The sequence below is a fragment of the Bactrocera neohumeralis genome, chromosome 5 (assembly GCF_024586455.1).
Source record: "Bactrocera neohumeralis isolate Rockhampton chromosome 5, APGP_CSIRO_Bneo_wtdbg2-racon-allhic-juicebox.fasta_v2, whole genome shotgun sequence".
NCBI lineage: Eukaryota > Metazoa > Arthropoda > Insecta > Diptera > Tephritidae > Bactrocera > Bactrocera neohumeralis.
In genome coordinates, this window is record NC_065922.1 from 5,163,909 (window position 1) to 5,186,954 (window position 23,046).

At 37.0% G+C, this 23,046-nt stretch overlaps 2 protein-coding genes across 6 annotated transcripts in view; one reads left to right on the forward strand and one right to left on the reverse strand.

The window, feature by feature from the left end:
- Positions 1-19,697, forward strand: part of LOC126760705 (neprilysin-1) — a 35,759-nt gene extending 16,062 nt beyond the window's left edge. For all 5 annotated transcript variants that reach the window (XM_050476540.1, XM_050476541.1, XM_050476545.1 and 2 more), the window contains exons 3-10: positions 10,024-10,077; positions 16,314-16,441; positions 16,583-16,700; positions 16,767-17,770; positions 17,913-18,075; positions 18,133-18,252; positions 18,425-18,621; positions 18,693-19,697. In XM_050476540.1, the coding sequence (XP_050332497.1) occupies positions 10,024-10,077; positions 16,314-16,441; positions 16,583-16,700; positions 16,767-17,770; positions 17,913-18,075; positions 18,133-18,252; positions 18,425-18,621; positions 18,693-18,965 (2,057 nt within the window). In that variant the 3' untranslated portion in view covers positions 18,966-19,697. The remainder of the gene's footprint in view (positions 1-10,023; positions 10,078-16,313; positions 16,442-16,582; positions 16,701-16,766; positions 17,771-17,912; positions 18,076-18,132; positions 18,253-18,424; positions 18,622-18,692) is intronic.
- Positions 19,180-23,017, reverse strand: LOC126760706 (sialin). Its single transcript, XM_050476546.1, has 2 exons — positions 22,246-23,017; positions 19,180-22,131 (listed from the first exon to the last, which is right to left on the reverse strand). Exons 1-2 carry the CDS (start codon positions 22,469-22,471, stop codon positions 20,657-20,659), a joined length of 1,701 nt encoding a protein of 566 aa, XP_050332503.1. The 5' UTR covers positions 22,472-23,017; the 3' UTR covers positions 19,180-20,656.
- Positions 23,018-23,046: the final 29 nt, after the last annotated feature.

Genomic DNA, 23,046 nt, shown 5'->3' on the forward strand with positions numbered 1-23,046 from the left:
CAAAGTTTGCCAAGAAGTTTGCAACATCCAGAAGGAAAATAGCTACAAAAATATAAACAAATAGCATAACAAGCTCAGTCGATTTAGATATATCCGTCTGTCCATTTGTCTTTCTGTATATATCCAAACTAGTCCCTTAGTTTTCGAGAGGGGAATCTAAAGTTTTATGGACACAGAGATACTCATTTGTCGGAACCGCTAATATCGAATCACTAAAACATATATGTAGCTATTAGGTCAGTTTGATAAAAACTGAGTTAATGTAAGGAAAATTTATTTTAAAATTATTTTATTATTTAACAATAAATAATAATAACAATGTAATTTATTAACAAACTCTTTTCACAACATTGTGCCGATTGAACCACTATATTATATAGCTGACATACAAATTGATCAATCAAGGTCAATATAAATATTTTCATAACAGATCTTTTTTCCTTCTTAAGTAACCCTATTTCAACTAAAAAAAACTGTTATTAACAAACAACGTAACTTGAAAGTTCTTCGCCGCCGTGTTTGAATAGCTCGGACGGCAGTCTATCGGCCCCACCGCTTTGTTGTTCTTCAGACGGGTAATTGCTATTCGAACTTCTTCATGGTCGGGCAATGGAACGTCTGCTCTATCGTCATCTTTTGAGGAATTGGACTTGACGTCTCCTGGTGTTATGCTTTTACTGCCGTTCAGCAGGCTGGAGAAGTGTTCCCTCCATAATTTTGGTATGCTCTGGGCATCAGTCACTAGATCACCTCTGCTCCGGTCTTGAAACCTTCTGTTAGTCGCCGCATTTTTCGTAGAATTTCCAAGCATTACCCCTGTCGGCCAATTTGTCAAGCTCTTCATACTCACGCATTTTGGCCTCTCTCTTTTTCTGTTTGCAAATGCGTCTCGCTTCCCTCTTCAGTTCTCGGTATCTAACCCATCCCACACGTGTTGCGGTCGGTCATAACGATTTCTTTCCACTGCGACATTTCTTGTTTTTTCTTTCAAATTTCAAAAAATTAAGTATCTAAGGCACTTGACCGGTTTAACTGATTAAAATATGTGACGATCAAAATTGTCTAGTTATATTTTTCGAAAACATTGCATTGAACAGTTTTCCGCTTTACAGCAAATGTTTTCAACTGGTCAATATCATCTAGATACATACTAAGGTCACCTTTAACTGATATTGTCACTATTTTGTTACTCTTCACACTTGAAAACATTCAAATTGCACTTCATTCATACACACATATATACCAATAAACACAGATGACAGTCGGAGAAGTAACTGGGTCAGTGCTCAATAAAATCGAAAAACATTTCAATTTGTTGTAATTGCATTCCTTTCCTTTCCATTTCATTCTATTCCATTCCATTCAACTCAATTCTATTATATGCTACAAAATCGGTTTATCACCAAACCTCAAATATACCAGCATACATACACACAGCCCCAGATATGCATAGGCAAACTGCAAGCAACTAAGCAAGCAAGCAAGGGACCGTCAGCCAGGCGACGCCTAAACATATAGACATTTGCGGTAGCCAGTGAAGCGTATACTTAATATCCGCACCTTCTTCCATTGTTATAGCCGCTTCTCATTTCGTTGGCGCTTGTGCTTAGCTGACAAGGGCTGATGACGACACATGCAACAGGCGTCGCACGCGCCCAACAGGTAGGCAAACAGCCAAGCTGTGAGCGCGTAGCAAACAAACAGTTCGCAATGGAAACACTGCCATTTTCCATTTTATAAATATGCATACATACATATATATATACATATATATGTATACATGTGTGTGTGTTTATTTTCTGACGAATATTGCTTCAAGAGAGTTCATATCGCTTAATCAATTTTAACGGAAGCGAATATATAACAGCTTTTGTACAGCCAAGAACTTTTTATAAGTAATAACTTTTATCAGAGAAGAAAGCAATAACCGAGAGGAAAGAAATTTAAAATTGTCAAAAAGATAATTAGCACCACTGAAATCAATAATTGCCTTTACTTCAAACAAATCGCTGCGCTTTTTATTTTTTCACCCATACAGTCCAGTTACCTTGACTTGACGTCTTTGGTGGTCACTTACCCTTATTAACATCACTACTTCTCTTCTCTCTTAAGACCATTGTCCCCTCATAAAGTTTGGAAGTGACAAGAGGAGAGAGTGGTGTTTCTTACTCTCTCAAAAACGGAAATTAGCAAAGTTTCTCGCGCACAGCAATTTACATAAGAAAACAATCGTAAGAACCTTTGAGTTCTTGGATTCTTTAAGTGCATTGTTCGTCACCAAGCCTTTTCTCGAGCGAATCTAAAAAAGTAAAATAACTTTTTGATCAAAGCAGCGCTGGGTACAATAAAGAGTGAACGTGACTGGCTAAGTTTGCCGGAAAATCGAGTGAAATTCCATTTCCTTTACATCTGCCTTAATGTCTTTTGCAGAGCGCTGCGAAGTAGAGACTTGCATGCAGGTGCATTTGTATGCATGTATTTAGTTCTACGTGTCAAGTGAAAGCGCTGATAATTTTATGGTAATTTTAAAGAACTAACCGTCAGCAACAACTATGACTTACAATTAATAATAATATTTGGTAGTCGAAAAAGTCTTTTCGTATTTTGTCAGAAAATGTCGTTGCAGTCGTATATCTCCAGTGCTACCCTTCACATTTTGTCATACCATATCGTATTGAAAAGGTGAGATTTTAAGTTTCATTTAACCAAAACTTAAATTCGGAGAAGTTGAAAACAAGTTACAACTGTTCAAAAATTATAGAAAATAATGAAGAAATTTGCTACTTTTTCGACTACCAACATATAAAACAAAACTTTTATGGGCAACTTTTGTTGTGGAATCCTTGGTTCACTCCTCTGGCAACATTTTGTTCCCTGATTTGTCATCTATTACATTTTTTATTACCTCAGAGATTATCGCCAATATATTTTCAACCATGGAAGGAAAATTTCAAGCTCCTTTAACATTTAATTTTATTGTTTCAGACGTTTTAACCAAGTAAATTGGTGGGGAATGATAATTGGAGATTTATATTTTTTTACCTCAACGGGGAGCTAGAAGAATACGTATATAACTAGAGGAAGACTCAAGTGGCCCAAGTGAATATCATTGACGTCACAGAACTGCGCCACTGTATTATTAATCGATTGTTTGTTGCACACTCTTTACACATTCAAAACTATTTTTTCAGACTAAAAAATTTATTTTTCAGACTAAAAAATTGATTTTTCAAACCGTTTTCTATAAACGTTCCGCAAAGTCATCAGCAAATCACTTATGCAATTGACCGTTTTCACTGTTACGCAGCAGTTGCTCGAATTCCATATGTTTACTCGTAATTAGATATACACTCAGCTAACGCTCGAGCAATTTGAACAGAGTTAATTTGATTTTAATGTACGGAACGCTCGTCGCTACCACTCAATCTGCTATCACGGCGCTCGTCATCGACACGCCAAAGCCAATCACGCGCACACATAAGCATTTACATACATAAGCTACTCATGTGTGTGTGTATGTGCGGGTGCTTATAACCAATATTCCACTTTCATATCCGGTAAGCGTTTGAGCTGAAGTGTGCCGATCAGTTTTTAATGCATATGTATATGCTATATGTATACATATATATACATATGTACACATAAGCCGTCATATGGGAGTGCGTACTTATATGTGTGCTTGGAGGAGCGTTTGTTGTCCATTAGTGCAGCGCATTGATAAATTGTTGGTGTGGTAAGGGCATGCTTTTATCGATTTTCAATGAGCAACATCGTTTAAAGCGATACTCTCGAGAGGAGTAAACATCCATATATAACGGTTTGCATGACAGGTCGTATGTGTACAACAATTCAATTAACTCACCTTCGATGAGTTATACCTTCAGTTTGCTTGTATCCCCCACCACCGCTTTACATGTATGTGTGTGTTTGTGTTTTTATACTCTAGCAACATGTTGCTACAGCATAATAGTTTTGTTCAGCTAACGGTTGTTTATATAACCTAAAATTAATGGAGATAGTTATAGGATTGTGTAAATATAAATGATCAGAATAACGAGACGATTCGAAATCCGAGTGAATGTCTGTCCATACGTCCGTCTGTCCATCCGTGTAAGCGATAACTTGAGTAAAAATGTCTATGAAACTTGGTACACTAGGTACTTGGTTTTTGGCAAAAAACAATTATGAGTTCGTAGATGGACGTAGTTGGACCACTGCCATGACCACAAAAAGTCATTAATCGAAGACCTATAAACCTATAAAATGCCAAAACTAAATTAAGATACCAAAATGTTATTTGGTACAAGGGATTGCAGTAGCAAGGAACTCCTGTGGGTTAAAAATGTAAAAAAGTTGCGTGGCCTTGACCTCTAATACATTTAATGTTCGTATCTCCTAAACCACTAAAGCACCCTTACCTAAACCAGCCCCCTTCCCCTATAACGGTTTTCTTAAAAACTTGCAAAAACGCGATAAAACAATATTACATAAATTATCATTATAATATAAAATATAAACCTTTGAGATATGGCATCTCGAGTCTAAATTTTTTCAAAATCGAACCAAACTATTCGAGCCCCCACATGCCGAATTTGTAAATCCCAGACTGACTTTTTGGCGAAAGTATCGGCCTATCTCAAGGAACTTGTATACAAATATGATATCCCCGTGTGTCAAAAGGGTTAAATCGGGTCAATACTTCTATTAGCATCCACATACCTAATACATATAAATGATGACTTATGCTACATACAAGGTGCGTTCCAAAGTAAACGAGACTTTTTGAATCTAGCGCCCCCTGGTGGCGCCATCTATATGTCGATTGGTGCGTTAGAATCTGCTATCGATTGTCCAGTGAGAATTTCATGACATTTCATCCATTAGAAATGAAGTTATTGCTGTTTAAGTGTCAGTATGTTTGTGTTATCGGTGCGAAAATGAGCTTCGAACAAAGTGCCAACATTAAATTTTGTTTTAAAATTGGTAAAACTTTTACCGAAACGTTTCAATTGATGAAACAAGTTTATGGCGATGATTGCCTATCTCGTAGCAGAGTGCACGAGTGGTTTCAATATTTTTAAAGTGGTCGTGAAGACATAAATGACGATAAACATGTGAGCCAATCAAAATCCGTCATCACCGGAAATTCCATCGAAACTGTGCGTGAATTCATCAAAAATCAGCCGAAATCATTATTGAAATTCATGGAAATGGAATTGAACATCTCCAAAACATCGATTTATCGCATTTTGACCGAAAATTTGGGCTTACGAAAGGTGTGTGCACGGTTTGCTCCGCACAAATTGACTGACGATCAAAAATTTATTCGACGCTTGTGACCGATTGTTTGACCAAAAATCACATTTTAACCATTAACCACTCCCCGTATTCACCTGATATGGCACCGTGCGACTTCTTCCTTTTCGGAAAAATGCATTTGCCCATGAAAGGAAAGCGTTGTGCAGACGTAGAGGCCATTCAAAAGGCTTGCACCGGCATACTGGCGGCTATACCGACCAACGAGCTAAAATACTCGTTCGACATGCTTTCAGACCATTCAAAATGCCGTATTGAAGCAGAAGGACTCTATTTTGAATAAAATAAATTGATTTTGCCGAAAAAAACATTTTTTCTGTTTTTTGTTTTAAAAGTCTTGTTTACTTTGGAACGCACCTTGTATGTATGTATATCGGCTAATGAGGGAGTTATTTTAATGAAATTGAGAGAGCGTATTTTCCTAATAACGTAAAGTTTTAAGTTATATTCAGATTCGTAAAGGACCAAATAAAGTTGATTTAATGAGTATTCCTCATTTTGTGATGCAATTATCGCCTCAACTATTGAAACTTGCCCTAGACCTACATATATAACTAAATAACATTTTGACCTGAAGGTTTTTCGCCGGCTTTGATTCTTACAAGTTGTGAGTGTATAAAATGTTCGGATACACTCGAATTTAGCTCTTTCTTACTTATTTAAATGTAACATTGTTATATAATACTTACAGTGACTGACACTGCTTCATATTACAAGCGTGTGTGACAGACTGCGGGTGACAGACCGACAATTTGCGAGGGCGGTTTTGTAAGTTCATACATTTCAAAGGCATTATTATTTGTTCGACTTGGATTTCCCTTTCCTGTATTTCTTCTTATTTTCAACTGTTATTTGACAACCCCGTCTTTATATTAACTACTTATACTGCAAACTTTCTAAAATCTTTGGTTTTAAGTAAAGAAGTCCGCATTGTTGTCCGCATTCTTAGTCTCTCCCATGAAAATTATCAAGAACTCTTATGAATCGTAATGAAATAGCATCAACCACAACCTAAAATGTTCAGGTTTCATGAAAAATCGTAATAGTCGTCACTAACATAACCTTATATGCGGAAATTGGAATGAACACGCTCATTTCAGAACCTTTAACTTCAAGCACGTCACTCGCTTATCAAACTACCCTTTTATACATACATATATACGATTTTGACATGCCTGTCCGACTCCATGGCGTCAAGCTGTGACTTGCCATATCTCTGTGTGTTATGAGCTTGCAGCTGATGTCCTCGCCGCCAACTGGTTGTTTTTGCTCATGTAGAGAGTATTAAAATCTCGTTTATATCCATTGGCGTCACTTGCCACATCGTCCGATCACATAATGGTGCACGTGTACGAGTGCGGGAATATAATTGCATTCGCTTGTCATTTACTCTGCCAGAAGCCTGCGTAGAGCACATTATGCCATAATATTTAAATCCTCGAGGATAGATTGGCCAGATTGCGTACATTTACTTCACTTTAACCACGGCGGGGATTATTCCGTTAGGAGTGTTCGGTCAACAAATAATTTGTATAAATTATCATAAAAGCTTGAAAAATTGCTCTCAGTATAAAAAGTAAGGTGCATGGAGAGAACGCAAATGTACTTTTATTAAGAGAGAGTTGCAAGTTAGGACCACAAAATTATAGAAAATTTTTTTAATCAGAACAAAAAACACTGATATAGTGAAAATAATATACATATATGCAGCTTAGAAAATATATGAACACTTTTAATTGAATCGCTTCGGAAAAATTCGGAGAGGTTAATAATCGTTACTACTCTTTTTATACCCTGAACACTGCATATTAAGTTTCTCGCAACACCCAGAAGGAAAAGTAGGAGATCCTATAATATATATGTACATATACATATATATTTATAAATGATCAGCTTGATGAGTTGAGTCGATTTAGGCATGTCCGTTAGTCTATCCGTCTGTATATATACGATATAATCCCTCATTTTTTGAGAAATCGATCTGTAATTTTACAACCGTCCTTTTTTCACCAAAAAACTGCTCGTTTGTCGGAACAGCCGATATCCAGTGGCGTAACTAGGGGGGGCGAAGGGGGCCGTCACCCCGGGGGCAACGTCTTGGGGGCGACAAAACGATATCCGCTGTTTTTTAATATTCAGAAAAATACTTCAACAAATTTTTTTACAAAATTTATTATAAAAGATAAAGAGTTGTACACTATATAATAATCTGAATAACAATGAAAAATATTAATTTTTACTCGAATACTCTTCAGTCTTTAAATTTGTCTTATATCTGTTGGCTTATATCTTTGTTAAAAATAGTGATAGAACTTAAAGTTGCACTTTTCTAGCTTTGTCTAGCGACGCGTCACTCTCACAGTTACCCTATGCTTTGAATGTAACAAATACTTTTATTTCTCCAAATTTTCAAAAATGGTATTTAAAAACTCCAATTCGGGCAAAAATTCCTGCAAATTGTGTCAAAAGTGTACAAGATATTGGGCGAAAATGGGTTTTTTCTATGGATTTTAATAAGATGTCTGTAAATTTACTATCAATTTCCTCAAAACCCGTATTGTGAGAATTTTGGAACCTCAGAATTTGCGTGGCTTCTAGTTCCTAAATTTTATATACATACTTTATATCGAAGATATTTTGTAAAAATTCACTTTTGTTCGAACCACCTCATGAAACATGTAGGTAGGTAGATAAAGGGGGCGGCAGAACATCCTTGGCCCCGGGCGTCCGAAGTTGTAGCTACGCCACTGCCGATATCGGTCCACTATAGCCTATAATTGCCATGCAAACTGAACAATCGCAATAAAGTTATTCTAAGGACTCCTTTGTATTTGTGAAGAATATTATAATTTATTTTTTTTATTTTCTTGTTTTTTACTTCAATTGCTTGCAAATTTCCTTTCCGAACACAATTTCCGAAATATAACTTTGTCAGTTTGAAAAATTTGACTGCTCCTGCCTGATACAATTATAAGTCATCTGATTTGCCCTGTTATTACGCATTTTTGGAACTTGTACTATCTGATCAAATTTGACCTGGACAAAAATTCTTTGTTATCACCTTCAAAATAATATCATTTTGAGCCAATGCAAGCATGCTACGCTTAATAAAATTTTAGATACATTTCCATCAGCGAATAGCTTCAGTGAACTTATGGGCCCTACCAAATTTGAGGAATTCGGTAGCTGAGCGATGAGTGTCGTTTCATGTTTGGCCAACAAGTCAGTTCAAGAATTTTATGTCCACAAATGCGGTTGTTTACGACAAATTGCTTCGCATAAATGCCTGAAAATGAACAGTATTTCTTATTAACCGCTTGATCATGTGGAACGAATTTGAACCACACCACAGTAATCAAAGAAAACGAAGAGCATCATCTCGATTTTTGAGGTTGACGTCTTTTGATTTCAACTCACTCTTCAAGCACCATTGTTGGATGTGTTCACAAACCCACGCCAGTATGATGCATTGGTTAATGTAGGGTTCTCAGCTGCGTTGCCATGCCTCTCTCTATGTCGTCGTCGTGTTTGCAAAATATTCAAGTTTAATATCCGCCAACCCAATAATATCCAAAACAATCCAATTTTTTGGGGCGAGTCTAGCATTGACACGTATCATATCCAAAACATTAACCGAAATGTGTTGAGTGGATTGATGAGAAATATTGAGATCCTCCGCTAAAAAACTTTTGTACTAACCTTGGGGAAAAAATAGGTATCGATACAGTTTATGCGCGCTGTTAATATATTCGGGTTGAATTTGATCAGATTCTTCTTCTTCTTTACTGGCGTAGAAACCGTTAACGCGGTTATAGCCGAGTTAACAACAGCGCGTCAGTCGTTTCTTTTTTCTCCCAAGTGGCGCCAATTGGAGATTCCAAGCGAAGCCAGGTCCTTCTCCACCTGCTCCTTTCAACGGAGTGAAGGCTTCCTCTTCCTTTGTTTCCCCGGCGGGTACTGCGTCGAACACTTTCAGAACTGGAGTGTTTTCATCCATTCGGACGACATGACCTAGCCAGCGTAGCCGCTGTTTCTTTATTCAGATTGCTTATAGTTTTATTCTTCAATGATATGTCTCCAAGTCCAGATGATATGAAATATTCCCATTTGTGTTACATTTTCCCCAATTATCTGATAATATTACTGGTCCGTTGAAAATCATGTGAAATTATGAGAAAAATAATGGTTCAGTTTGGGCGATGCATCATGCGCTGCGAATGTTCAGTAGGAACCTCACCTTTTCTTGAATGGGCACGTTACTAAACAAAATTGTCGCAATTACAGTGATGGTAATCCACAAGCCATTGTTGAGATCCTGTTACATCCTCAAAAGGTCACTTCATCGTCGTCTCTATGGGTCCATATTTCTTCAAAAATGAAATCGAGCAAGTGTTACAGTCAATGGGTACTATATACATACGTACCATAGAGCCATAATTAATGACTTTTTCGTACTGGAATTGGAGGATGTTGATCTAGAAGACCTTTGGTTCCAACAAAACCAAATGCATTTTATTTCTTCATGAAAACTTAAAAACTTTATTTTAAATCAATATACCCGGCAGTAAAAAATAAACATTTGAAATAATTTTTTTTTTGTAAAATTGCCTTATTAAATAAGTAATTAATTATAGTACAAGCTTCAGCTTAAATGATTAAAAAACATTAACTAGTGAAAAATTAACATATTTCATTATTCTTTTCCAGATGTGAAGTTTCCTCAACGAAATATTTGCTTAACGGAGGATTGTGTACGGACAGGTAAGGCACTAAAAAAGTAATTAATTAATTTTGATTATATGCAAGTATTTTCAAGTATACGCCTAGAAATTAAGAAAATATAATAATGACAACATATGGGGCCTAAGTCTTAAGGCTTATGGCTGCGCTTATAGCATAGATACGCCAAAAATAGTAAACTAAAAATATAGCAGGGACACGCAAAATCATGATACATATGTACACCATTGTCCAAATCTTGACAGGCATATGACATTCTACTAAACTGTTGCCAAGTGCATGTTGCAGACTTCAAAATAGGAAACATAAAAAATAGATGAAAAAAACGTTTGCTATTTACAATAATAAAATTGCCACTTGCAGCACATATGCCTCCACGCCAAATAAAAAAAAAACGGCATTCAACTCAATTCCCACAACGCAACCAGGAATTAGAGTACAACCAGCAACAAAAAAGCAACAATAATGACAAACAAATAATGTTAACGATGACAACGACGACAACCTTTGTTGTCAACAATGTTCATCACCGCCACATTGTTCATTATAACTGGCCCTCCGCTACAGCTGGCCGTACGCCGCGGCGTCAAGCGAATGAATGGATGAAGTAAGAATACGCTCACCAACGACCAACAGTCAACTGACAACTGGTAAATGCTCGTCCAATTCAAAATGCATTTCATATGCTCCAACATGACATTGCCAGCCATTTTGATTTTGATTGGTGGCACAAACATGTAATTTCCTCCTCAGCACAACTCTCCAGCGGGCTATTTGATGATTGCACACACGGACACACATATGCACGTAATTACACACTCATACACATATAGTATGTGCATGTACATATGGATGCGTGTGTGAGAATAGCTTTGAGTGGCTGCTGTTGCCGCTGCCACTGATTCGGCCCATTGTTGTCAATGTTGCCGTTGTTGTTGCTGCTGTCATAGCTGTTGTCAAAAGGTTGTTGGCATGCCGCGTTGTTTCTATTATTGTCGCCTACCTCTGTTGCTGTCATGTTAAAATGTTCCATTTGCTCATAAAAACGCCTGCAATTGTGTGAGTGTGTGTGTGTGTGGGAAATTTTCAAAGTCTTCTTTGCTCCGCTTGTATGCTCACAGATTGCCTAAATTGAAAGCGGCAACATTCATCTTTCTTGTCATGTTCATGTAGCATGTGTAGGCTTGTGACACATACATTTTTTTAATATTGTCAACTTTTGCATAGAGAGCAAAAATCGACTCCAACAACAGTTAAGGAAGACACACGTTTAATAAAATTACTTAGCGAACTTGCAACTTTAAAAATAAAACTTAACTGTGGTACCTGTCGCAAGCGTTTTGCTCTACGATGCGCAAGATAACGGCCAAACGAAATGTAGCAGTCGCAATCTGCCGGTTTCTCATGCTGACAAGTGGGCAATTACACACACATACACACAAAACTAATATAAATACTTCGCCTTTTATAAACAATTATGCACACATGCACACATTTGTTCACATATATGTATGTGTGTGCGTTGCTCATAAACTGCTGCAATTCACGCACACGTACCTTATAATGGTCTACAGCTCCACTGGGCGTATGAGTAACATAAAGAAGCGCTCTGTGTCAGCGCACTCACACTTTGGTGTGTAAATATATACTCATATAATGCTTATATGCATTTGTCTGCATGCATATACAAGGATCTGGTGCACATGCGAACTAACGCAACCCATTTACCCTGACCTCTTTCGATTAAAGACACACCGACACTTGCGTATTTCCTTGTTTTAAAACTTTAGCTCATAACAAATTTCAAAAGGCGGTGAGGGAAGCAAGCAGATGTGCGCTATTTACAAACAAATATGTACTTATGAGTACATATGTACGAGCATAAATATGAATATGCGAAGCAGGAATTGTTGTTTTATGAAAAAACTTACACAAATGCCCTCCATGCAGGGAAAGAAACTGGCCAGCCAAAGGTAGAGGCTGAGAACTAGGCTAATTTCGCCAGTAATTTACAAGTATAGCTCTGAAAGTGCTAAATGTTTCCAAAAGCCTAACAAAGTAATAGCCAAACATCAGGTTTCACTTATTAATGCCGACTAGTGTCGGTCAGAGATTAAACCTTCGTACTACAAGGCATCTAGTTTAAAGTCGGCTTAAAATGTGAGAAACGTCGTAATGTAGCAGTGAATGAATAGAGAGTTATTGTTGAAATTATAATAATCTTTAAGAGGTGGATAGATGCATTAATTTGTGCAATAGAAAAATGGAGATTAAATTAAAATAAATAAAATAAAAATAAAAAGTATATTAAAAAATTATATGATCTTCACTTTTCTACACTTAGCGAACTTTTCACTTTTTATACTCGTACTAGTGTCAAACTATAGGAAAGGTAGCAGAAAGGGTCAATTGAGATCACTAAATTTGTGCGTTTTTATTTCATAGTAAATAGTATGAGCGTGAACCAAAACCTTTTCCTACACGGCCTGTTCATACAAAACTGTTCTCCTACATCTAATATATGCGTAAATAATGCAGCACTTATTACATTAAAAGAACAAATAAAAATGAAAGAAACGCTTTTAAGAAATTTGCTCTGCAATTAATATTGAATTATTGCATTAAAACTTTGCAATATTGTTATTATTATTAGTTTCGTATTCAATTTAATTTATTAAAAGTAGAATACAAAATGAACAGAAGTAGTAGTGAATGCTTGAAGCTGTACTAAAAAGGCGCACAGAGGTCAGGTTAAGAACAAAGCGGCTGTCGTGACAAAAAAGTACCCAGAAATTGCAAATAAAACGCAAAATATTTAATTATTCAATTCAATTTTTATTTTGTCGTCTTCAAAAGTAATCCCCACCAGATGTAATGCATGAATTTTCAAGTCCTGGAAACACTTTTCATAAGGCTTTTTGGGATGGCCTTCAGCTTCTTCAGCGAATTTTGTTTTATCTCTTCGATCCACTGAAAACGATCTCCACGGGGCGGCAATTTCAGTTTGGGGAACAAGAAAAAATCACACGGGCCAAATGTGATGAATACGATGGTTGATCGATGGTATGCATTGCATTTTTGGCTTTAAATTCGGTCCCAATCATGGCTCGATGCGATGATGCATTATAATCGTATAAAATCCATAAATAGTTTTTTCATAATTCTGGCTGTTTTCGGCGGATATTCTCATGCAAACGCCTCAATACTGCCAAATAGAAATCCTTATTGACCAAATTCATGCACCAATCCACGAATATCAAAAAAAAAAAAAACAAGAAAAAAACGTTAACTTCGGCTGCATCGAAGCTAATATACCCTTCACAGGTGCATTTCTTTTAGTAACTACGTGTTCAGTAATCCATGTCAAATTTTTTTTTTTTTTATTGAAATTGAAATGAATTTTTGATGAATCATGCCCAGCTCTTGACCGATGCTACGGCTGCTACTATGCCGGTCTCTTTTGACAAATTTAGCGATTTTATCGCAATTTTCGACGACAGGCCTTCCGGAGCGTGGCGCATCTTCGACCACCTCTACACCAGAATGAAAACGTTGAAACCATCGTTGTGCGGTGGAAATGGAAACTGTATCGGGTTCATAAACTGCACAAATTTTATTGGCGGCTTGAGATGCATTTTTGCTTTTATCGTAGTAGTACTGTAAAATATACCGTATTTTCTCTTTATTTTGCTCCATGTTTGTGACGCTATAACTCACGAATGACTTAAAAGAAACGACAATCAATCAAACACGTGTTGGCGCGTGAAATGAGCTATCCAAAAATGTATAGCATGACCCGATACGACAAATAAAACTAGAACTACGCGCTTTCAGCGCCAACTAGCGAAAATACCGCAAGACTTTTTTGACGACCTATTATATTCTTTGTAAGGTCTCCGACCCTTCCTTCTGGGTGTTACAAACTTCGTGGCAAACTTAATATACCCTGCTCAGGGTATAAGAACAATGAGCATCACTTTGATTTTTGAGCAGCTTTGAAGTGTTTTTTTTTTTTGGTTTCGGCTCGTTTTTTCCGATGATTGTTGACTTATTTGCATATCAAACTCATAAACCCATATCTCACCGCCAGTTATAATTCTATCCTTAATGTGGGATCGGAATTCGCACGATCAAGTGGGATGGACTCTTTCGGAAAAAAATTCGCTTTATCGGGACAAGTCGAGTAAGAACGCGTTTCATTCCCAAAATATCCACGAAAAGCATTCGAACAGACTCGCAGGAGATGTCGGGCTCTCTTACCATCTTTCTAACACTTGCATTTCAAGCACCATATCCTTCCTTTTAATATTTTCATGTCCAGAACAAGGCATGTCTTCAAGGATTCAAGGATTCTTTGTTCGATATTTTTATCCATTGCAAAAATCGCAACACACTACGGAGGGGCACCGACTTAAGCAGCTGCTGTAAACAAACTGGTTGACAGAACGCGCTCATATTTTGCATAGTAATTAAGGACAGTCCTACCAACTTAGCAAAATACACTCGGCGAAAAAAAACCCACGCACTATACAGAGTGCTTTTATATAGTGCAAAACTTGGATTAATATTATTCTAAGTTAAACATTTTTCTTTGAGGATCAACCACTTTTATTTAGTTTATGTTTCAAGCATTTTTATATAAAAAAATTATAGTTTAACACTTGTTATAGGTAAAAATGTAAAAACACACTTATAACAAACCACAGAAGTAAATTTTGTTATGAGCAATAATGTAATTTTTGAACAAGTTATTTACATATTTTATGTTTTATATGATTTTTATTTGGCATTAGAATACATAACGAATCAAAATAACAAATTTTGTATAAAAAAAAATTCTTAGTATTTGTTAGAACACCCCCTCCTCTTAATAACCTCGGATATTTTTTTAAGCATCGATTCAAAAAAGAGTTGAAGATAATTTTTATTGATTTCTTCATTACCAGCCAATAATGTTATAACTTTTCTATCCCTGAATTTTGGGATCGGAATTGCCAGCAGTTCTCGATTGAGATCTGGACTGTATTCGTGAAGACCCTGTTCCATAAAAAGACCTTTTGTTTTGAAACCTGTAAGTGTTTGTAATAAATTATTGAAAAATCTATTTCAATATTTTTAGCGTTATCTATGACAAGGGAACAAGTCTGAGTAAATTTTTTGGGCGTGTTCGGAACTGTTCGTTTCAAAACGCCTTCTCTCAAAATTCCAAAATATCCATCTTTTTAGAAAAAGCCCAACACCAAACTTGGAACAGACACCACAGGGAGATGTCGGGTTTTCCAAGAACGCTCTTTCCTTACCATCTTTCTAACGATTCATCAGAAAAAATAACCATTCCCAATCTGATGTAGTCCGCGTTTTGTGTAACCATATCCTTCCTTTTAATATTTTCAAAATGCTGCATTGATTGTCCAGAACAAGGCATGTCTTCGAGGTTTTCTGTTTTCGGATTCTTTTTGTTCGATATTTTTATCCATTGCAAAAATGCCCATTTCACGAGCTATTTGACCTTTGGATAATTTATTTGATATAAAGCTACGATTTCTGATTTCTTTTTTGTTGACCCCACCATGGTCAACTTTACTTGTTTTCACAACTTATTCAAAAGAAAATACCACAAATTCTGTAATGAACTCGTGCGGACGCTAACGGTTTTAACAATAAAAGTAAAATAATGTAGCCACATGACAAAACAGCCAAATAAGACAAATAGTGAATTTTGAGCAAATAGTGACAGTCCTACCAATTTTCGACTGCAAAGTGTACATGTTTTTTAAACATCATTTGTCCGGGGAATTTAATTACAAGTTCCACGTGCTTTTTTGTCTCAATGAATATACTCTAGGTGTGCGGTACGTAGAAAAAGTAGTGCGAAAATATCGTAGGCACATTCCACCAACTGCACGAAGAGATGAAGTACATGAAAACAACCCGGAAGGTCTTGGACCAAACCCCAACACTTGGAGCAGTTAAAGTTATAGGAGAAGGGCGTTTACCTATTTCGAATTTCGATTTGTTTTTCGAATATGGAGAAACCCACAGCTGACAACTTCTCATAAGAGCTAAAGAAGTGTTTGAGTGAAAACTTTAATGGGAATAGTGCATTGGCTTATCTTTCTGACAATATCGATCGAAAGTAGCCATGATAGTCCTGATTGTCTTTATTGAAAAATACTAACCAAAAACTGTAGCACAATCTGTTTTAATTATACAGTAACTACCGATTTTCTTAAATAAGTTTTTTCGAATAATTTCAGCTGCTTCTTTACTTTCGGCCATGGACACGTCGGCGGACCCTTGTACGAACTTTTTTCAATACGCATGTGGTACGTGGAATAAGATACATATCATACCCGAAGATCGCAGTTCGATAAGCACATTCGAGGTGAGTAAACAGTAAGCGATCACCACATTAAAAAGAAATTTTAATATCCAAAGTAAATAAGTCTTCCAAATTTTCTATTTAGAAAAATCAGATATTCATTTATATATGTATATATGTTCATATTTTCATAAATATGTTCAGGTTTTGTCCGACGAACAGCAAGTGGTGTTGAAGGGCGTACTAGAGGAGTCCATTAAGGTCGACGACAACAAAGCCACCATCAAAGCCAAACAGTTTTATAAGAGTTGTATGGATTTACGTAAGTTGAGGACATTATTTGGCAGATGTATAAATACAAAATCCTCCATTTCTTTCGCATGTTTAGCTCAGATTCGCAAAATTGGCGAGGGTCGCTTAAAGGAGGTGCTCCAGTCGCTTGGCGGTTGGCCAGTGATCACACCGAACTGGCAGCCGCCCAATATGACCATCGAGCAATTAATGGGACTTATACGTGGTAATTATAGTGAACCGGTGCTAGTCGAGCTATACGTGGGCGCCGACGATAAGAACTCTTCCGCTAACATCTTACAAATCGATCAACTACAGCTGGCGCTGCCATCACGCGATTACTACCTGAAACCGAGCAGTGAAAATGATTTGAAGGCCTACCATAAGTATATGACGCAAACCGCAATACTACTGGGTGCTGATCCCGTGACTGCAACGCAAGAGCTAGACGACGTGTTGCAATTTGAAATTAAACTGGTGAACGCTTCACTGCCCGAAGCGGATCGACACGACACGAGCGCCATCTACACGAAACTCACTTTGCCTGAGTTGCAAGCTCAAGTGCCGCAACTGAATTGGACAGTTTTTCTAAAAACCGTACTAGGACCCGATATCGAATTGTTGCCGGATGAGGTGCTGGTCAGTTACGCCATGCCATACCTCGTGGAAATGGGTAAGATTCTAGAGAATGCCGATCGCCGCGTGGTACACAACTACGTCATTTGGCGTTTGGTGATGTCCATAATGGCACACATGATCGACGAATATCAACGCGAACGCATTGAGTTCCGCAAAATATTGCTGGGCGTACAATCGGAGCGCATGCGTTGGTCTCAGTGCGTTGAATGGACAAATAAGAAGCTAGGCTTGGCGGTGGGAGCGCTCTTCATACGGGACAACTTCAATCAGGAGAGTAAAGATACGGCGCTTGAAATGATACACACACTGAGGGAGGCATTCAATGAGTTACTAACGGAAAATCACTGGATGGACGACGAGACGCGGGCGGTGGCTAGAGAGAAGGCGAACGCTATGAACGAACGCATCGGATATCCGGAAATTCTCAACAATGCAACGGAGCTGGAGAAAGAGTACGAAAATGTGAGTTTGTGAGTATACATACATGTGGTAGTGATACAAATGATTTGAAAAAGGTGCAATTTAAGTATCAACCATTATTCTATCATAACCTCAAATTTAACTGCGGTTTTGCCTAATTTTTACGTTTTTTTTTTACCTAAAGCTCACAATCGTGCCCGATAATTTCATGGAGAATGTGCTTAACATACTGAAATGGGATTCGGACAAAAATTTACAGCTGTTGCATCAGCCCGTCGATAAAGAGAAATGGACGACGGAACCGGCTGTGGTAAATGCCTTCTACAACCCGAACAAAAACGATATCGGTAAGCTTGGTTGGAGTTTTATATTGAAGCAAGTCTATTATCGTTTTTATTTTACAGTCTTCCCGGCAGGGATATTTCAACCACTATTTTATAGCAACAATTATCCGAAATCGGTTAACTACGGCGGAATCGGTGTCGTGATCGGACATGAAATAACCCATGGCTTCGACGATAAAGGTATAGAAAATTTTACAAAATAACTTTTTTTATTATTTTAAGTTTCAATAAAAGTTTGAAGCGCAATTTTCAATACTTTGTATGGCGCAAGATCAGTACTGTTCAAATCTTCACATCTTTCTAAACTCAATGTTACCTCAATAGTATTAACACTTTTTATTTTCTCTCACAGGACGACAGTTCGACAAGGACGGCAACATGATGCAATGGTGGAACAATGCCACCATCGAAGCTTTCCGCGAACGCACGCAATGCATCATCGATCAGTACTCCCGTTATAAGATTGAGGAGGTGGGCATGTATGTGAACGGTCGCATGACGCAAGGTGAAAACATAGCGGATAATGGTGGACTTAAGCAGGCTTTTCGGGTAGGCAACACATTTTCCATGATAATTTGCAAAAAACAATAAATATAATGATTTTTATACACCACATAAAGGCCTATAAAAAGTGGGTTAAGCGGCATGGACCCGAACCGGAATTACCAGGTCTAAATCTCACGCACGACCAACTATTCTTCTTGAACTACGCACAAATCTGGTGCGGCTCTATGCGTCCCGAAGACGCCGTCACGAAGATACGCTCTTCGGTGCACTCACCCGGTTTCATACGCGTACTCGCGCCACTCTCGAACTCAAAAGACTTTGCCGAAGCGTACAAATGCAAACTCGGCTCGCCGATGAATCCTGTAGAAAAGTGTAGCGTGTGGTAGAAAGTTCGCTATGTAGTACATATACGTGCTAACAAACTAACTTTATTAAATATATATATATACATACATATATGTATATACATATGTAATTTATATAAGCATAAAAAAGCTATTAAATCAGAATGTATACAATAAATTTGATTGGGTAGCACAGTGTAATAATGCCAAGGCATATAAATATTCAAAGCAGTTTGCTTAAAGAATAGAATTAGTATCTAATGATTTTATTTTTTTATAAATGTTTTAAAGCATTATTGAACTTCGTATATATACGAGGATTAAATAAACAAAGAGAATGTTAATTTGAGTGAGTAAAATTAACATGAATTAGGTAAATATCGTACGTCAGCACACACATACGCACACACACACACACATATAACAAGCTAAGATATAAATATAACAAACCCTCATTTGCGAATTTGTATAACGCAAATACAAACACACATACATTGCTCTAACCATTCATACATACATACATTTGGTATGTGTGCCTACAAGTGTACATACATACAATTAAATACGGCACAATTCAATACAAAAATTAAGATACATATAATTATGAAGTCGTGCACAGCGCAGATAAAAAAAGGAAAAACAACAACAAACCTATACATGTATATGTGTAAAGATAAAAATGCATTCACACACACAAAAACTATGTACTTAGTATATTGATAACAAACACTGAAGAATAAAAAATGAAACAATATCGTAATTTCACAAACGTAACGGCGAGTTGTTTTCTTTGTTTCCGAAAAATTTGCAAATTAGCCTCAGCCACGTGTTGAGCAAGAGTATATGGATGAGAACATGAGCTGGAATTGTTTTAATTTTTTTCTTTTTATGTCAAATCTTTTATACTTAGGGCAAAATGCAACAGGTGGTGCCGTTGTTTTGTAATTTTTTTTCTTTTTATGTGAAATCATTTATAATTGTCAACACTTATGTAAGTACAAAATGCAACAGGTGGTGCCGTTATTTTTGTAAGTAAGCGAAATTTTAGAGTTTTTATAAATGTTTGCAATTTTATACCTGCTTTGCCACTACAAAGTGGTCAAATCACCTTGACAACAGCAAAATGACGGTAAAATTTAATACTTCAAAATTCGTTGCCCAGTTAAGTTGGCAAATTATTCTAATTTACCGATACATAAGTTGTTTCAAATTATTGAATCCAGTTTTATATGTTTTTTTACAAGAGCACAGTTTCACTTTATTAGCAGCATAAATTATTTTTTCGTTTAAAATATAAATAGAATAACTGGAATGATTTATCGTTATCAGCAGTTATAAAGGAACAAATATTCTTACATACTTTCAAAGAAAAAGTAATATAGTTTACAGTGAGTTTTCAATTCCAATTTTTCTCCTTTATGAATGATGGAAACGATTATAACGTAAAATTATACCACAGACTTTATATAAATAATTTCAATACATACAAATTTAGGACTTTAAAATTTGAGCACTCCTACTCAATTGGTAGTTATAGTTTTATGTTTGTGTAATTTTTGGTATTATATTATTATTCATACATATGTATATCTACACAGTTTGTAGAATTCCTTCGTTAAAATGAAAATATTTAATTATCACACATTTGCGTAGGTACTCAAGAAATAATAGCATCCATTCGTGTATCACGGAATTCTTGGCAATTTAACCAAATGCCGATTTGAGACATCAATTTAGGAGTGTATAGTGTGGGCTGTAGTAGGACGTGGATTGCGTGACCAACTCTGTTCAGTGGCGCTAGCGAATATTAAATAGATGAAATTTCCACCGATATTTACAGCTGCCGCCAGCCAGAATACAATGCGCCATCGTGCCAGTGTCTCATGATGATTTATGATTACGCCAATCACATACGGTGCTAAGAAGCCGCATATGTTGGCCGCCGAGTTAGTTAGGCCATACATAGTGCCCGCATAGCGTGGACTTAGCGCAATATGATTCATTTGATTGCCTGCGTATACTGCGCCACCAAAGGAACCAACACCGGCCAACATCACTGTGACCCAAACCCAACTGCAGCCCACATAAGCTGTGGCTAAAAGTCCGATCGATGGTATAATGGACGCTATTGAATTCCATAATTTGTACGAGTTGAGTAGAGAAATATAGCGTTGTTCCAACATCCAATCGGCCAAACCGGAACACAGAATGCCCACAATCCAGCTTGTGAAGTAAGGTATCGCGTTTAACATTGCATTCGATTGGATGTCAAAGTGTAGAATATTACTCATGTAGGTGGGTAGTTCTGTCAATTGTGTATAAAAGGCCCAACTTTGTCCGCATTGTGTTATTAAGATTGCCCATAACGGCAGTGATGTGAAAATGGATCTCCATGGGATCTCGTCGTTCGTTGTCTGTATTGCATCATTTTCGTTTTCGGTCAACAATTCATTATAATTGCGTGGTTGCATTGAGCGAATACTGCGCTCTATGTAATCACGCTCCTTGTAAGATATACGCGGATGTACGCTTGGCTTGTCGTACACGAGATACATCCAAAATAAAAACCATACTATGCCAAGTAAGCCAAATATATAAAATGCTGAGGGCCAACCCCCAAGAAACTCCAAAGAGCAGAGCCACCCTGCTAGTGGCATTGAGATCACTGTACCTATGTTCGAACCAGCATATACAATGGCGGCGAATTTATTCCGTTCCAGTGGCGGAATCCAGTGCGCTAACATTGCATGCATTGCTGGATAGGTGACACCTTCACCCATGCCTTCTAAAACACGAACCAGCACTAGCATTGGTAGACTCCAATATGCAGCGATAGGTGTTAGGAGTGTAAAAATTGCAGTTATCAACACACCATAGCCATAAATCAGTTTTCCACCCATAAGCTCTGCTAATCGACCGCCAGGTACTTGTGTCAGCACATAACCGTAAAAGAACGATCCTAAAACTAGACCCTGAGTGGCCTCATCCCACAAAAAATCTCCCTCCTTCGACGGTGTAGTAGTGTTAGTTGGTGTTGGTACTGGGCACGTATCATCGACGGTGCTAGAATTATCTTGAGGTATTGCTGTTTGATTCACCATAGCCACAATTGCTACAGACAAATTAACACGCATTGCATAGACTACTGCGAAACCCAGGAAACCCATTAAACCGAATATATGTCGAGTTTTAGGAAATTCGCCATCATCTATAATTGAAAAAAAAAGCAAAAAACAGTATAGATTTAACAATAGACACGATTTCAATACGTATTTTGTTCAATATATGTACGTTTTCGTAAATGTGTCTAATGAGTAATAACCTTCAACTCCACCAATGAGAGGCGTATCTACAGAGCTCCCTTCATTTGTGTCGGAAACCTCACTATCTTCATTAGTGTTCGCTGTTCTGCGATTGCTGTCTGGGTCATTATGGAAAGTGTTGTCGTCATCATCATAATCTTCCGCTGCATAATTGCGAACAAATCCAGCACTTACATCAACGTCTACGGCAGTAGCGACGCCACGCGAGTTCTTTGTGCGAAACATATTCAGCTTATCACCCCTCGACTAATTAAAACTTATCAAATTATAATTTAGAAATTAGTAAACATATTACACACAATCAGCTTACGAACGAGACTAAATTCAATGAACACGAATAAAATTTTGTTTAGAATAAAAAAATCAACAGAAAAGAGAAAGGAAAACTAGTTGAATAGCAATAACAGCTGATAATATAGAGTTGCCAACCGCCCATTAATTATTTCGATCTGTATATCGTCACCTAAAATGCAAAATAATGTATCATCAAAAAATTCGAAATTGAGTATTTTATTGTTTACAATTCACTACTTCAAATAAAAAAAATTATATTACATTTGTTCAGCATATTCAGGTTCTACGTTCAAATATAAACAAGTTTTAACTAATATTAAAATCTTTTTTCACTCTTGGGCTATTTTATTTCGTGTTTCATTCACGAAACTGTAAATTTTCGAGAATGTTGTTACGTTATTTTGCATTTTAGGTGACGATATTTACTTTCATAAGTCTATTTTTATGAAGTTAATCAAGTTGGTATAAAATAACCCCAATCTGATTTACTACGTTTTAAAAGAAAT